Source organism: Anabrus simplex, chromosome 1 (genome assembly GCF_040414725.1).
Source record: "Anabrus simplex isolate iqAnaSimp1 chromosome 1, ASM4041472v1, whole genome shotgun sequence".
Lineage (NCBI taxonomy): Eukaryota > Metazoa > Arthropoda > Insecta > Orthoptera > Tettigoniidae > Anabrus > Anabrus simplex.
Genome location: NC_090265.1, coordinates 345236151 through 345251009, shown reverse-complemented (window position 1 = coordinate 345251009; position 14859 = coordinate 345236151). Strand labels below are relative to the sequence as shown.

At 39.1% G+C, this 14859-nt stretch overlaps 1 protein-coding gene across 2 annotated transcripts in view; it reads right to left on the bottom strand.

Moving 5' to 3' along the window:
- LOC136865981 (general odorant-binding protein 19d) overlaps positions 1 to 14859 on the bottom strand; it is a 143128-nt gene that overhangs the window by 21465 nt on the left and 106804 nt on the right. For both annotated transcript variants that reach the window (XM_068226377.1, XM_067142570.2), the window contains exon 5: positions 2915 to 3029. In XM_068226377.1, the coding sequence (XP_068082478.1) occupies positions 2915 to 3029 (115 nt within the window). The remainder of the gene's footprint in view (positions 1 to 2914; positions 3030 to 14859) is intronic.

The window sequence follows — 14859 nt, the reverse complement described above, 5'->3', positions numbered from 1 at the left end:
TGTTTTGCGTCGTTTCATTTTCTCTGTGTCTCCTGATGAAGAAAGGCAACACACTATGTACATATAATGGTTATATAAAGTTCCTGTATCTGCATAATATGCCAGTAAATCAGTCCTTGCTAGGCAGACTAGTATATCACACAGTTCACATCACTGTCCACAGAGATACAATGCCTGGTGAAATCCTCTTTGACTACTGATCCTGTAATAGAAGCTGTAAGCTGCAGTCTTGGTGAACACATGCTGCATTGCAAAAGTTAGGCTCCTTCCATTTATTGGAATTAAGGGCAGAGGAAGAAATTCTGATCAATGCTCACTGCTTTTTTGTCCGTTTCTCTGATGTAAGATCATATGGTGCTATATTTTCTAGGTCATTGATCTGATCCTGATAAAGAACCCACTCGCCAGTATCATGTTCATCTGTTCAATTGAAGTTATTGTGGCTGAAATTATGATAAATTTTCAACAAGAAAGGAGAGAGGAAGCAGATTAGCAGAGTTTGATGAACTGTGCTCACTAGTAGATGATGTAAGAATAGCCAACCTGAAAGAGAGTCAAGCTGATAACCACATCACCACCCAGCCTTCTCATTGATATAAAAGGATAGGCACCCATTTCTACTTGTGTCAGGTCAACTTAAGAAGGGCTATTGGAAGAGTATGAGAAACACTGACGTATTTACAATATCAACATTGCCTAATATCCTGTAAGAAGTCCATTATTTGTTTGCTAACACTGACAGTGAAAATCTACACGAGTATAGATTACTACATTCTTTTCAAAACTTGAATAACCTTCTCCTTACACATCTGACTAAATTGAATAACTTAGCTGTGCCAACTTCTCCCAAGCTAGCCAGTAATTCTGAAGGTGTGTCATCATACAAGGTCCTTTGTTCCTCCTTCTATCCATCAATGCTCTATCAAGTTCTGACCTAAGAATTAGGTTTCTCATCTCATTATCATCAACACCCTCTTCTAATTCAAATACATTACCATCTGCTTTTTCCCTTCATATATTTGTTCAATGCGTTCTTGCCATCTTTCAGCCTTGTATGCTTTGTATAAATATGACACGAACTACAGCTTGCTCTATTATAGGGATGGTACTAGAAGTAGTTCTATAGAGTCTAAAATCTTTTGTTTGTTCTCTAGAATAACTTAAATGCATAACTCATTAAATCCATTCCTACTTGCCTATCCAACTAACACTACCCACTTTCTGTAATAATCTCTCTTGGAATTCATGACACCTGATCAAATGCTAGGACATAGGGTCTCTGGTCTGTCATATACACTCAAAGTGAAACTCCATAGTTCTGATGACTGATCAGCCCATTGTAAGTAGGACTGGAAAAACTACGTTGTGGAGTATCTTTTGATGTTGTGACCTTTAAAACCTTGCTGACCTCAGTAAACTGTTTGGATGTGAGGAAATGTTTTTCTCTGAAGAATCTCTTCCATTCCTTCTTTTTTTTTATGTAGCTATGATGGCTAATCCTATTCAGTAGTAACTGGTACTGGTATCCTGACCCTCAGAACCATTTACTTGGTCAACATGTTTTTGCTGTGTTTTACATACCAGAACAAAAAATTACAGGAATTTATACCATAAACAGAGTGACCATATTTCTGAAGGTCCAAAATGGGACATCTGTTCTCGAAATCTTTTTTTAAAATGTGGTACCATAAAAGCAACTACTTTATTCTGATTGTTTAATATTGTAATTGCAACTATAACTATGAAAGGTTACATTTAGTTATGAATTACAAGATATGTCAAATATTGGTCACTTTGCAGTATTCGAATTTTTAATTTTACCCAACAACATAAAATTAATCACTATTGCTCACATACCACACTAAATTGATCAATAGTTCCTAAGTTATATCTGTGTCCATATATTCAATGTAAGTTACCTTAAAATTATTAAAGACTCACCTGCTGACATGCACTGCTCAATGATGTTTGTCATTGAAATAAAGAGAAAATGTGGTGGTTAAGGAGAACAATTTCTTTGATCTTCCCAACAAGTTTATGTATATACAAGGTCATTAAACTTTACATTGTCATCTGCTATCAAAATATTATAATAAAGTATATTTTATTTGTAAAAAAGAAGACAAAATTGAAAACCAACAGTAAAATGTAAAATACAGGACTGTTCTGAGTAAAACAAGATTTACAGTCATCTTGACCAAGAACCAATTCAAAATTTAAATGATTACAGATATTATTTTATTTTATAACTTCTCTAATTCTTTTTTTTTTTTTGCTAGGGGCTTTACGTCGCACCGACACGGATAGGTCTTATGGCGACGATGGGATAGGAAAGGCCTAGGAGTTGGAAGGAAGCGGCCGTGGCCTTAATTAAGGTACAGCCCCAGCATTTGCCTGGTGTGAAAATGGGAAACCACGGAAAACCATTTTCAGGGCTGCCGATAGTGGGATTCGAACCTACTATCTCCCGGATGCAAGCTCACAGCCGCGCGCCTCTACACGCACGGCCAACTCGCCCGGTCTTCTCTAATTCTACAGTTACCACTAGGACAAAGTATACTTCATTTACCAACACACAACTTACCATCATTGTTCAACAGATTATAAAAGAATACTATCTAATAAATCATATGAGCATGGAATATGAAAAAATCTTTTGCACACAATACAAAAGGAATTAAGAAACAAATAATATGCAACACGATACTATTAATGAACCGCGGATGGCAATTACCGCTACATTTGTCTATTCCTAATGAAAATGAAGGTTAATTATGTGTATAATATAATTATGTTCCATTCCCCTCAAGCCCAGCACTTCTATTGCTCACGTACTATACCGACCAATAGTTCCTAAATTACATCTGTGTCCATGTATTCAATGTAAGTTACTTTAAAATGATTAAGGACTCACCTGCTGACATGCACTGCTCAATGATGATGGAACCAGCTTCCTGTGCTCTCTCGTTGGTTACATCACTCTTCATTTTCTCCATTGCTTCTTTATCAAACTGCCCTGCTTCATTCATCTATAAAATATAAATAGCTATGATCAACTTTGCCTTATGATGATACTGATGGTGGTGATGGTAGAGGTGGTCATTTGTTTTTGAATGTTAAGAGAGAGAGATATGGAAGATTTTGACAAGATCAAGAGGTATGCAAAGATGATCAATCAACAATGATCTGTGGCAGATTCCCTATGTGTTGTTTACCTAGTCTTTTCTTGAGTAATTACAAAGAATTTGAAAATTTATTGAACATCTTCCTTGGTAAATTATTCCAATCCCTGACTCCTCTTCCCATAAATGAATAATTGCCCCAATTTGTCCTCTTGAATTCCAACTTTATCTTCATATTGTGAGCTTTCCTACTTTTAAAAACACCACTCAAACTTATTCGTCTACAACTGTCATTCCACGCCATCTCCCCATCGACAGTTCAGAACATACCACTTACAAGTAACTATTCTCATTTTTGTTCTGTATTGAAGATGATGTATATCACAAATATTATAATAATATTTATAAAACCACCTATTCAATACAATACAATCCACTATTTTATGTGGTTAAAATTTATACATAATACTTAAAAGTCTAAGGTACATGTTTTACCCCTTTTCTTTTTATGGGCATAATCACCCTATATCAATCTTAAAGTTATTGGATATGGGACCTTTCTAATCTTATAAACTACAGAATAAAATTTTGAACAATGATCTCATAAAATATTAAACAAGAACATCTAAAATAAGGACAACGCACAAAAAGTTTGTTATGAATACTGAAAATTCAGTTTAGAAGACTATAATGTGGTTAATCTCGAATATGCGAGCGTTTAAAACCAAAATGGATCCTCTTCTTATACACCATTAGGACTATGATGGCCTTGAGTGTGAAAGCACATTCATCCAAGGGGGATGTTTGTTCCACTCCCATAACATGAGTTCAAGATACTAAGGCCAATGTCAAATGTGTTTAAAACAGAAGTGTGAACGTATCAAGTGTGTTAAAAACTATGTACGCTTGATATATCAGAAAGCCATAGAAAAGAGGAGACGTTGTTAATGACAAAATCTTGAGGTGTCAAAGCTAGCTGATGTCAATGCTTTGTTATGTTAGTACGGTAATCGAATGGTTCCAAAAGACGGTCAAGTGGGTATTACTATCCCTGTTGAAATATTTATTCGAAGAAATGATCGTGTTTTACTCGTACGGTGCGTGTTAAGTACGCCACACTGTTCCAGCAGCGCTAGCTTGACTAACCTTTCTACTTCTAGTGTTGTAACGATGTTATCACAAATATTATAATAATACTTATAAAACCACCTATTCAACCACCTATTTCTTCAAATGTATTGCGGCCAGTATCCAGTAATCGGGAGATAGTGGGTTTGAGCCCCACTGTCGGCAGCCCTGAAGATGGTTTTCCGTGGTTTCCCATTTTCACACCAGGCAAATGTTGGGGCTGTACCTTAATTAAGGCCACAGCCCCTTCCTTCCACTTCCTAGGCCTTTCCTATTTGCGACGTAAAGCAAATAGCAAAAAAACAAAAAGTTTCTTCAAATTAGAAACTGTTTCCCTGTAATTGAGTTTTTGTTTACATAAATCATATTGGGTCATCTGCTCATTGTCCAAAACACAACTGAAGCATGTGATGCAGAGTGAGGTGAAGAAGAACTATGCTTCTGTATGTATTACCACCAGTAAGTCTAATACAAAGTACTTCACATAACTAGAGAATATCTGTAACTGGCCAGCAAGTAACACAGTAGGAATGTCAGTACTCTCTCTAAACCCAGGCCTCTCAGGGTGCATGCATCAGTGCAATGCGCTGTGCACAGTGCAAAAGACGACTTCGCTTGGTTGACCAGAGTGCAGACCCCCACTCCTCGATTTGGAGCAATAGCACTGTCTCTCTCTTTCCCCACGCATGTCTCGCTTGCTCTGCCTGTCTCCCTCTTTCTCACTTGCTCCATAGCACTCCAAATCCAAGCCGAGTTGAGCCAAGCTTAGCCGAGTCGCCCCGAGACGACACGCTGGTCCTAGCCGAGTGGGACCGATGCACGGTGCACAGGACCTCTGCACCTCAGTTTGCACATATGAGATTTTGGGTGTTTGAGAGGCCCTGCTCTAAACTGTCATATAATTATCGCTCACGCCCACGCAGGAGTGCGCGCTTAAAGCGAGTTGCTGGGTTTCCTAATATCCGTTAGCCTATCAGAAACTCCCTAACATTTCCTTGGTTCTGCTGAGACAGTTTCTTTTGTATTAGGGTCTCTGGTAGAATATAATATTTCTGGAACAAGATGGAATAAGATACATGATCATGTCAGGATATCTATACCGGTAGTAATAATATTGTTGAGTTTTGAGGAGTTGGGGCAATGCTTGTGACTTCTGCCCAAAATACTAGTTTCAATAGCATTCAGAGGAAATATGGTCAAGTTAATAGTAGAGGAATGAAAGTTACATAACACATTATTAGTTGTCTGAGTCCTGGGATCGAATTTAGGATGGGATACTGAATTTTTCAATTTCCTCAACTTTTATCTAAAACATGTTTATGAGACATGATAGTTCACAGCTTATGACTGACATACAATTGAAAGAAATCCCACTGAAATTTAGGTAACTATTAAGATAAGTTTTCTTCCTGTATAGGAACCTAATTTCATATCTAAGCGATATTTTATTGGGTTTTAATTGAGTATTAGCAGTATGGACTGTAAATCTATGTTTCATTTTATTACATTTCAGAAAATTGGGAGTTAAATTATTTGGTATACCGTATACTGTTTCAGAAAATCAATATCCTTGCTAATTTTGGTTATTTTCTAGGTTTCTTGCCTGGTTAGCTTTAATGTCATATGTGACAGATTTCATACTGATCTGTATTGACAAGTAATCAGCATATAATAAGGTAGGAAAGGGTCTACCGGTACCTATACAATATACATGTGTTAAGATGATGTAAACTAAATTATCATGGAAACATCGTAGCGACTAGTTTTGACTATATATTACCAGGTCATCCTCAGCCACTACATTCTCTATAAATTGGTTAAATTATTGAATAATGGACACTGCAACACAAAACATTTAAAACATGTAGTGAAAAAAAATACTGGTACTTTAAAATCTACAGTTCTTGATGACAATCTTAAAAATATGCAGAGTAAAACCATTGTCTTCCCATTCTTTGCTTTGCTATATTCTTGTACACGAATGGTAAAATCATCTAGTTGAATGATGATATGTCAATGTGTAGCATAAAATACAATGATACAATGAATTAAATTCTTGATGTGTTATCTTATGAGTTATTATTTGTAGAATATAATACAACATAGGCTGTTTCTCTTCTTCTATTCTTCATAGAACTGTAGTTGATTCTCTCTCTTTCTTATTCCTTCAGACCTATTTTGACTAATATATTTTATCCATACTGACAACTATACAAGCCTATCTTCTGAGCCACTTTTGTCCACAGATACCAGTCAGCCAGCGTAACAAGATTATTAAACATTTGTAACCGTACGTATGTACGATCCCCGAGTTTTTAGGTTAGGAAATTTTTGTATATAGTGTGTTAGGTTAAAATCATGTAATTTTGTTTATTTACCATGTAAAAACGTAATATTATAAGAAGAATGTATAGTTAGGGAATATTGCATATGTTCATCATTATATTTTGTATAAATTTCCGTTTGGGTAAGAGTCTGTAAATATGGCCTAGCCGTAAGGATTGTGCAACCGGGAAAACTGCGACTATATCGGGAAGGACGGTTGAAGTCAGTTGGATGTGTTGCAACAGGTGGCTTGAAAACACGGGGTACGGCAGGTTGTATCGGTTGAAGAATTGGAGTGAATCTATGTGGACATACATGAGTGGACGGTCTATGTCACATCATATACTCGATAGCCAATGCGAGGGCTTTGTTTTGAGCGAGGTTTGGGTTGACAAAGTGACGCGGGAAGAAGTGCCGGTGTGAGCGTTGCTACCAGTGAACTTTTCAGGACGCGATAACCACGTGTAGCAAGCACATATAAGTGGGTACGCGTGTGCGGCGAGTTACTCTGATTCTAATTCTGACTCTGATTCTGATTCTGATTCTGTTTCTGACTCGGATGCTGATACTGTGTGTTTCTCATTTGTACTGGTCTGCGGGAGCGACGTATTTGCGCAGTTTACTATACGATCTGCTATTGTTGGGAGTATCTGTTACGGAGTGAACATGGTATAATCTCAACGACTTACCGGCTTTGCAGTGGACTTTCTGTAAAAGAAAGTGTTTGTTTGGAACTTGTCACCCGAGTATGCAGCTTCAGTTGGTGGAGAATTTTGCTGTTTGCTTGCCTCCGGACATGTAACGCTTTCTGTCCAGCCAGCAATTATAAAGAATTCAAGACGACGAAGAAGTGTAAATAAGGTTAGGGATGCTGTTAGTAAAGAAGGTTGCATCCATATGTAGAGAAATAGTCGTCGTACTTTTCTCTACCAGATTAGAATTCACGGTAACAGTGGAGTGCGAAGGGGCTCTTACCTGGAGGTATGTTAAAAGTATAATGATGTTCTATGTTTATTGAAGATTTTAATGATGTGTAATTTGCCTTTGTAAGACGGCAAACGAGTAAATCTCGTGAAGAGATGATTTTGTTGGATGTATTGTGTATATTAGCTCTATGTAAACAGCAAGCACTAAGTGGGTTGCATAAGTGTTTATTTTGTTGGTGTTTGTCACATATTAGTTCTTATTCTGGGAGTAAAGTCATAGAATCAAACTTTAAGTGAGTCTTTTGTCAGTGGAGTAAGGCTGAACCTGGCATGTTACCCAAATTTAATTTCAGGGGTTATATAGCAAACAGGTAAGGTTACAAAGCAAGTCTGGAGCCTCGTCAGCCTGATGACCGTCGCCTTGAGAGAGAGAGTGGCTCGTTGCTCTACACCATTAAATATTCCTGCAATTGTTTTGCAGGTGGCGCCCATTATCCTTGTTATTTTCACTTAGTTGAGTCAACGTTTATCTGTTCAGTATTTCAGTAGTCTGCAGAAGTTGCAATTGGCGCCGCCAACGTGAGGCAGAATGAGATCCAGACTTGCTATATGACCTTGGTAGGCACATTTGGTCCAGTGTCAGGAGTTATGTATCGGTGTTGTCATGTTTTGAGTTCTATGTTTTATCAGTGGAATATGAATAATAGTAAGAGTAATAGTAGTGTAATGAATTTGAGAAGGAGAAAAGTGCATAAAGGAAGTATGTCAGTTAATGATGAGGAGAGCAGTTGTGGCACAAGCACACAAAGTTTGATGAAAGTAGTTTTCAGAGTGATAATATGTCTATGGAAAAAGTGTATGGAATTGTAATGGGGGGTGAAGGGGAAGGTAGTGATCAAAATCAAAGTAGCATGGGGGGTAATAATGAGTTTATGAAGTTAGTATTGGAGCAGTTGGCCAAATTGATTGATCAAGGGAATAATTTAAGTAGTCAAATTAGTAATCAGGGGAAGGAATTAAGTGATAAAATTAGTAATGTAGGGGAGGAGGTAAGTAATTTAATTGATAAGCATTGCACGGCAGATAATGATTGGGGTAGTAGTGTGGAGAAAGGAATTGATAATGTAGGGAGGGAAGGTGATGATTTGAGGGATTTTGGGGGTAAGGGGTGTGAAGAAAAGGAGGAGGATTTGTCGGAGGACCTACTATGTGCTAAAATTGATGGTGATAACACTGTGGTAATTGATGCTCTTTGGGAAGTTGCAGAAATTGAAAAGGAAGTTAGTTGTAAAGGTGATGAAGATTATTTTGTGGAGGAGGAGTCTTTGAGGAAGACATATCATGTTGTAGAGGATGGTGTAATTGAGGAGATTAATGTTACGTCGATAATGTGTCTGAGTAGTGATGATTTTGAGATTAATGAAACTTCCGTTAAGAGGGTCAAGAGCAACAGTGTTGATGGCATGAATGATGTGCGAGTGGGAACAGCGATGAAAAATATGGAAGTGGGAGAATTTAGTAGTAATGGTCGGGATCTCGAGTTCAGTGATAGTAGTGATTTCAGGAAGAGAGAGAGTGTGAGTGAAGGAAAGTATGACAAGGGTTGTGTGAATGAGTTTGAGGTGATTGAAGCTGGTATGTCCGATAAGGATGAGTGGAGGAAAACTGTCGATGCTGTGGGTGAAATTCTTTGTGAAGTGGAGGTTAGGTCACATTTTGTGCATAATGAGAATCATAAGAGTGGTTGTGAATATTATGGGGATTCAGGGTTTGAAGATTTTATGAGGAGTAATTGTGTTGGAAAGCTTTTTGGTATTTGTAGAAAGTTCAAAAAAAAAAGAGAGTGACAATGTGTATGAGAGAACAGGAGGTCGATTCAAACGTATGTTGAGTGGAATATCTGATGCTGAAGATCGTACGAATGATTTCATTGAAGTGTGGAAGAGTATTGATGAAAGAGGTGCGATTGTGGTGTGTTTTCAGAACAGGAGGGATGTTTGGATTGTGAAATGTATATGTGTTCCGAATGTAAGTCTGTGTAAGTTGTGTGTGAAAGAATGGGAAGAGAGTTTTTGTGTGAGATTGGCAACCAGGGTAGATCTACCCTCAGCAGAAGTGGTATCTTCAAAGGTGATTGATTTAGCGAGGCAGAATTTAAGGAAGTCAGCTGATAGGAGAATGATGCAGCAGGGGAGGCATCATGGAGATAGTTTTGAAGTAGGGGAGGAGGTGTTACTAAAGGTTCCACACATTTCATCTGCAGACAACAAAGAAATTCATAAGTTTTTTCAATTGTATCAGGGACCTTACACAGTAGGTAAGAAAGTTGGCAAATGTGCTTATCACCTGTTGAATAACAAAGGTGACATGATTGGTACACACAATATTCACAATCTTAAGAGGTATGTAAGGTGAAGTATTGTAAGTTCAGATGTTTTGTGTATGTTAAGAAGAATATGTGAATTTTCTTTAAATCCTGAGTGACTTTGACAGGCTGTGTAGGCTGCTGTACTGAAAAGACTGTGATTTGCTCAGATGTATTGTATAAAATCTTCACAAATCAAGGGGAGGTATTGTAACCGTACGTATGTACGATCCCCGAGTTTTTAGGTTAGGAAATTTTTGTATATAGTGTGTTAGGTTAAAATCATGTAATTTTGTTTATTTACCATGTAAAAACGTAATATTATAAGAAGAATGTATAGTTAGGGAATATTGCATATGTTCATCATTATATTTTGTATAAATTTCCGTTTGGGTAAGAGTCTGTAAATATGGCCTAGCCGTAAGGATTGTGCAACCGGGAAAACTGCGACTATATCGGGAAGGACGGTTGAAGTCAGTTGGATGTGTTGCAACAGGTGGCTTGAAAACACGGGGTACGGCAGGTTGTATCGGTTGAAGAATTGGAGTGAATCTATGTGGACATACATGAGTGGACGGTCTATGTCACATCATATACTCGATAGCCAATGCGAGGGCTTTGTTTTGAGCGAGGTTTGGGTTGACAAAGTGACGCGGGAAGAAGTGCCGGTGTGAGCGTTGCTACCAGTGAACTTTTCAGGACGCGATAACCACGTGTAGCAAGCACATATAAGTGGGTACGCGTGTGCGGCGAGTTACTCTGATTCTAATTCTGACTCTGATTCTGATTCTGATTCTGTTTCTGACTCGGATGCTGATACTGTGTGTTTCTCATTTGTACTGGTCTGCGGGAGCGACGTATTTGCGCAGTTTACTATACGATCTGCTATTGTTGGGAGTATCTGTTACGGAGTGAACATGGTATAATCTCAACGACTTACCGGCTTTGCAGTGGACTTTCTGTAAAAGAAAGTGTTTGTTTGGAACTTGTCACCCGAGTATGCAGCTTCAGTTGGTGGAGAATTTTGCTGTTTGCTTGCCTCCGGACATGTAACGCTTTCTGTCCAGCCAGCAATTATAAAGAATTCAAGACGACGAAGAAGTGTAAATAAGGTTAGGGATGCTGTTAGTAAAGAAGGTTGCATCCATATGTAGAAAAATAGTCGTCGTACTTTTCTCTACCAGATTAGAATTCACGGTAACAGTGGAGTGCGAAGGGGCTCTTACCTGGAGGTATGTTAAAAGTATAATGATGTTCTATGTTTATTGAAGATTTTAATGATGTGTAATTTGCCTTTGTAAGACGGCAAACGAGTAAATCTCGTGAAGAGATGATTTTGTTGGATGTATTGTGTATATTAGCTCTATGTAAACAGCAAGCACTAAGTGGGTTGCATAAGTGTTTATTTTGTTGGTGTTTGTCACATATTAGTTCTTATTCTGGGAGTAAAGTCATAGAATCAAACTTTAAGTGAGTCTTTTGTCAGTGGAGTAAGGCTGAACCTGGCATGTTACCCAAATTTAATTTCAGGGGTTATATAGCAAACAGGTAAGGTTACAAAGCAAGTCTGGAGCCTCGTCAGCCTGATGACCGTCGCCTTGAGAGAGAGAGTGGCTCGTTGCTCTACACCATTAAATATTCCTGCAATTGTTTTGCAGGTGGCGCCCATTATCCTTGTTATTTTCACTTAGTTGAGTCAACGTTTATCTGTTCTGTATTTCAATAAATTGCAAAAGTTACACATTATATCCTGCAACTGTCTGGCCAAGAGTCAGTAGGCCAGTACCAAACCTGACAAACTATGAGAGAACCAATGGCTAAGGGCAGAGGAATTCTTCCTTAGGGGGCCTGATGAAGCCTATGTGTATGAGTGACACATAACTTCATCAAAGTGCTGCTGCCTTGTAGATGTGGCAGGGGACTGACAAAGGCTAAAGGAGATTACCCTGACAGAAAACTCTCTGCACTGTTAGGCTTAGCAAGCCTACTGCACTGACGTAAATGAAAGTTTGTTTTCACAACTAAAACAAGCCTCGGATGTAAAAGTGTTAAAATTATTGGACATGACAACTCTTCAAGTACGGTATCTCATGAAACTATGATGGCCAACAACCTGAAGATCATGGGAGGTACAGGTTATTACCCAAGAAACAGCTCAGAATTGGAACATTCATCATCCTCACTCTCACTAACAAATGTGAAGAACTCGTAGACCTTATGGACAGATGCAAGCTTCAGATATTGGGGTTGAGTGATACAAAGTGGAAAGGCTGTGGAGAGAAATCTCTGAGAAATGGATATATGATATATTGGAGTGGGAACATGAGTGAATCCAAAACTGAGTTGGTCTCCTTCTTCACAAAGATTTAGATGTACAGGCGAATGTCACTTAAGAGAAGGACAGGATCACAAGATTACAAAATGGAAATGTGCATCACATTTTATTTCAAATACATGCACCTAAAACAGGATGTACCACCAAACTTGAAGAACAATATGCAGGAGAACATCTTAATTATGTGTGATCTGAGTGCCCAAGTTGGTAAAGCGAGAAAAGGTTGTGAAAACATTGATTTCTGCATGTGAAACAACTTAAGCATACAAAACACATGGTACCAAAAGAGGGAGAGTCATAAAATATACTAGTGTCCAAAAGCATAATCACTAAACAAGGCCATACCACCTGATAAGAATGTCAGACGGATTGCTGAACAAGCGGAAGCTGACTCACACACCATATGTCACACAACTTGTCCAATAAACAGTGTCAGAAAGGTTCTGATAGCTAAGGTACACCTTTGACAACAACTAACAAAACTTGGCAATGTTTTCCACAACAAAATATGCTGTTAATAGGGTGTATGGTTACCCCTAACGGCCACATGTGCTTCACAGCGACGTGGAATGCTCTCTGTCAGATGGTCCAAGAGCTCTTGTGGCAGTTGATCCCGTTCCTACGAAAGGGCAAAGTGAAGGTCTTGGAGGGTCCTTGGTGGAGGCTGACGGGATGAAATTCGCCTCCCCAATGCATCCCAGGCATGTTCTATAGGATTCAGATCTGCAGACCTCACTGGCCAGTCCATGCGATGAATGTCTTCCCCAGCCAGAAATTCATAATAATAATAATAATGTTATTCGTTTTACGTCCCACTAACTACTTTTTAAGGTCTTCGGAGACGCCAAGGTGCCGGAATTTAGTCCCGCAGGAGTTCTTTTACGTGCCAGTAAATCTACCGACACGAGGCTGTCGTATTTGAGCACCTTCAAATACCACCGGACTGAGCCAGGATCGAACCTGCCAAGCTGGGGTTAGAAGGCCAGTGCTTTAACCGTCTGAGCCACTCAGCCCGGCCAGAAATTCATCCACCAGAGCAGTGCGGTGCAGTCGGGCATTATCCCGACTGTAAGAGGAAGTCTGGACCAACCTCACCTCTGAAGAGTCAAACATGTGGTCTCAGTACCTCATCCCTGTATCTCCGAGCGTTAACAGTGTTCCTTGGACCACCTATGAATATGTGCAGGTCCATAGAGCCATTCAATATGATGCTGTGCCACACATGACGCCACCACCACCACCATACTGGTCCCGTTCCACGATGTTCCTGTGGTTGTATCGGCTACCCGGTTCTTTCCAGATTAATGTGCAGCAGGAATCGTTCTGCAAACTGAAGTGCAATTCATCTGTGAAGAGCACATGCCTCCGTTCATTCATGGTCCAGTTTCAATTTTGATGGCTCCACCGTAAACGGGCCCATCTCTGTGCTGGAGTGAGCAGGATGCACACCGCTGGACATCAGGCAAACAGCCCTGCTGTTCTGAACCTCCGGTACACACTTTGCCGGGAAACGGCAACCCCTGAGATGGCTGCAAGCTCCGCTGACAATTGTCTTGCAGGTGCACTCCAATTTCGTCGGGCGGTTAAGGCCAGATATCAGTCCTGCTTGGGGTGGTTACCGTTGGTCGACCTGGTACTGACCTCACTTAGTTTACAAAAGGAGTATGTCTAACAGATCATTCACAATGGGAACTTAGTTTTCATCTTTTCTGTTGCTGAGAAAGCACTTCACAATTGCTTTGAAAGAGAACCAAGCAGTTAATTCAATATTTGGAGTTTGGTATCAAAGATTAGATCTTTCATCAATTTTCTTATTTGTGGTCCAACAAATATACCTACTTTCAGCTTTACTTCACTCAATTTAGGAAACTTTTCTGTCAAATGATTGAAGGCCCGACTTCCTTTATCCAGAACTTTAACAAAGTTCTTCATAAGGCTGAACACGAGTAGAAGAGGAGTCAAAATTTCACATTTGCCTTTCCAGTAACATATGATTTCCTTATCAGCCATTCCTTGACTGTATAGTGGTTCTTGGTGTCACGGCTATCCCATGGGCACAAAAAACAGCAGTATTTCATGAACCCATCCTGTAAACCTGTAAGAAGTGCAACAAGTGTTAAATCACAGCAAAGTTGTCATTCATGGTCTTTATATCTGATTGCCTCTAGCAGCAATGCCATGGTTTCATAAGTTTCTTTCCTGTCTACTGCATAAGTCAAAGGTACCAATGGGAATATATTGCCATTATAGAGTAGTGCTACTTTCAAACTGGTTTTACTGGAGTCAATAAATAGTTGCCACTCCAGTGGGTTATGTTGTGCACCATCATTATGTTGTGCATCATCAGATCACTGATATCTCTGCTTAAACACACGGCACCAAAAAGCAAAAATTGTAAAATTAGACATCTAAACAAAAGAACAGTAAACAGCGACACACAAATGGTAAACAATAAGAAGCCCTTAAAAACTCAGAAATCTTACGTGCTAGAACATTTTGAAAGGTAGATTTGGATTCTACAAACCAAAATACATACTAATTTATATATCACATTCCAGATGCAAAATGGCTGTTGACTAGTGATTAACCTCTTCAGTGGCACGCCCGAGAAATTCTCGGGTGGCACACGCTTCCCCATAACGTCACCGCCCGAAAAAT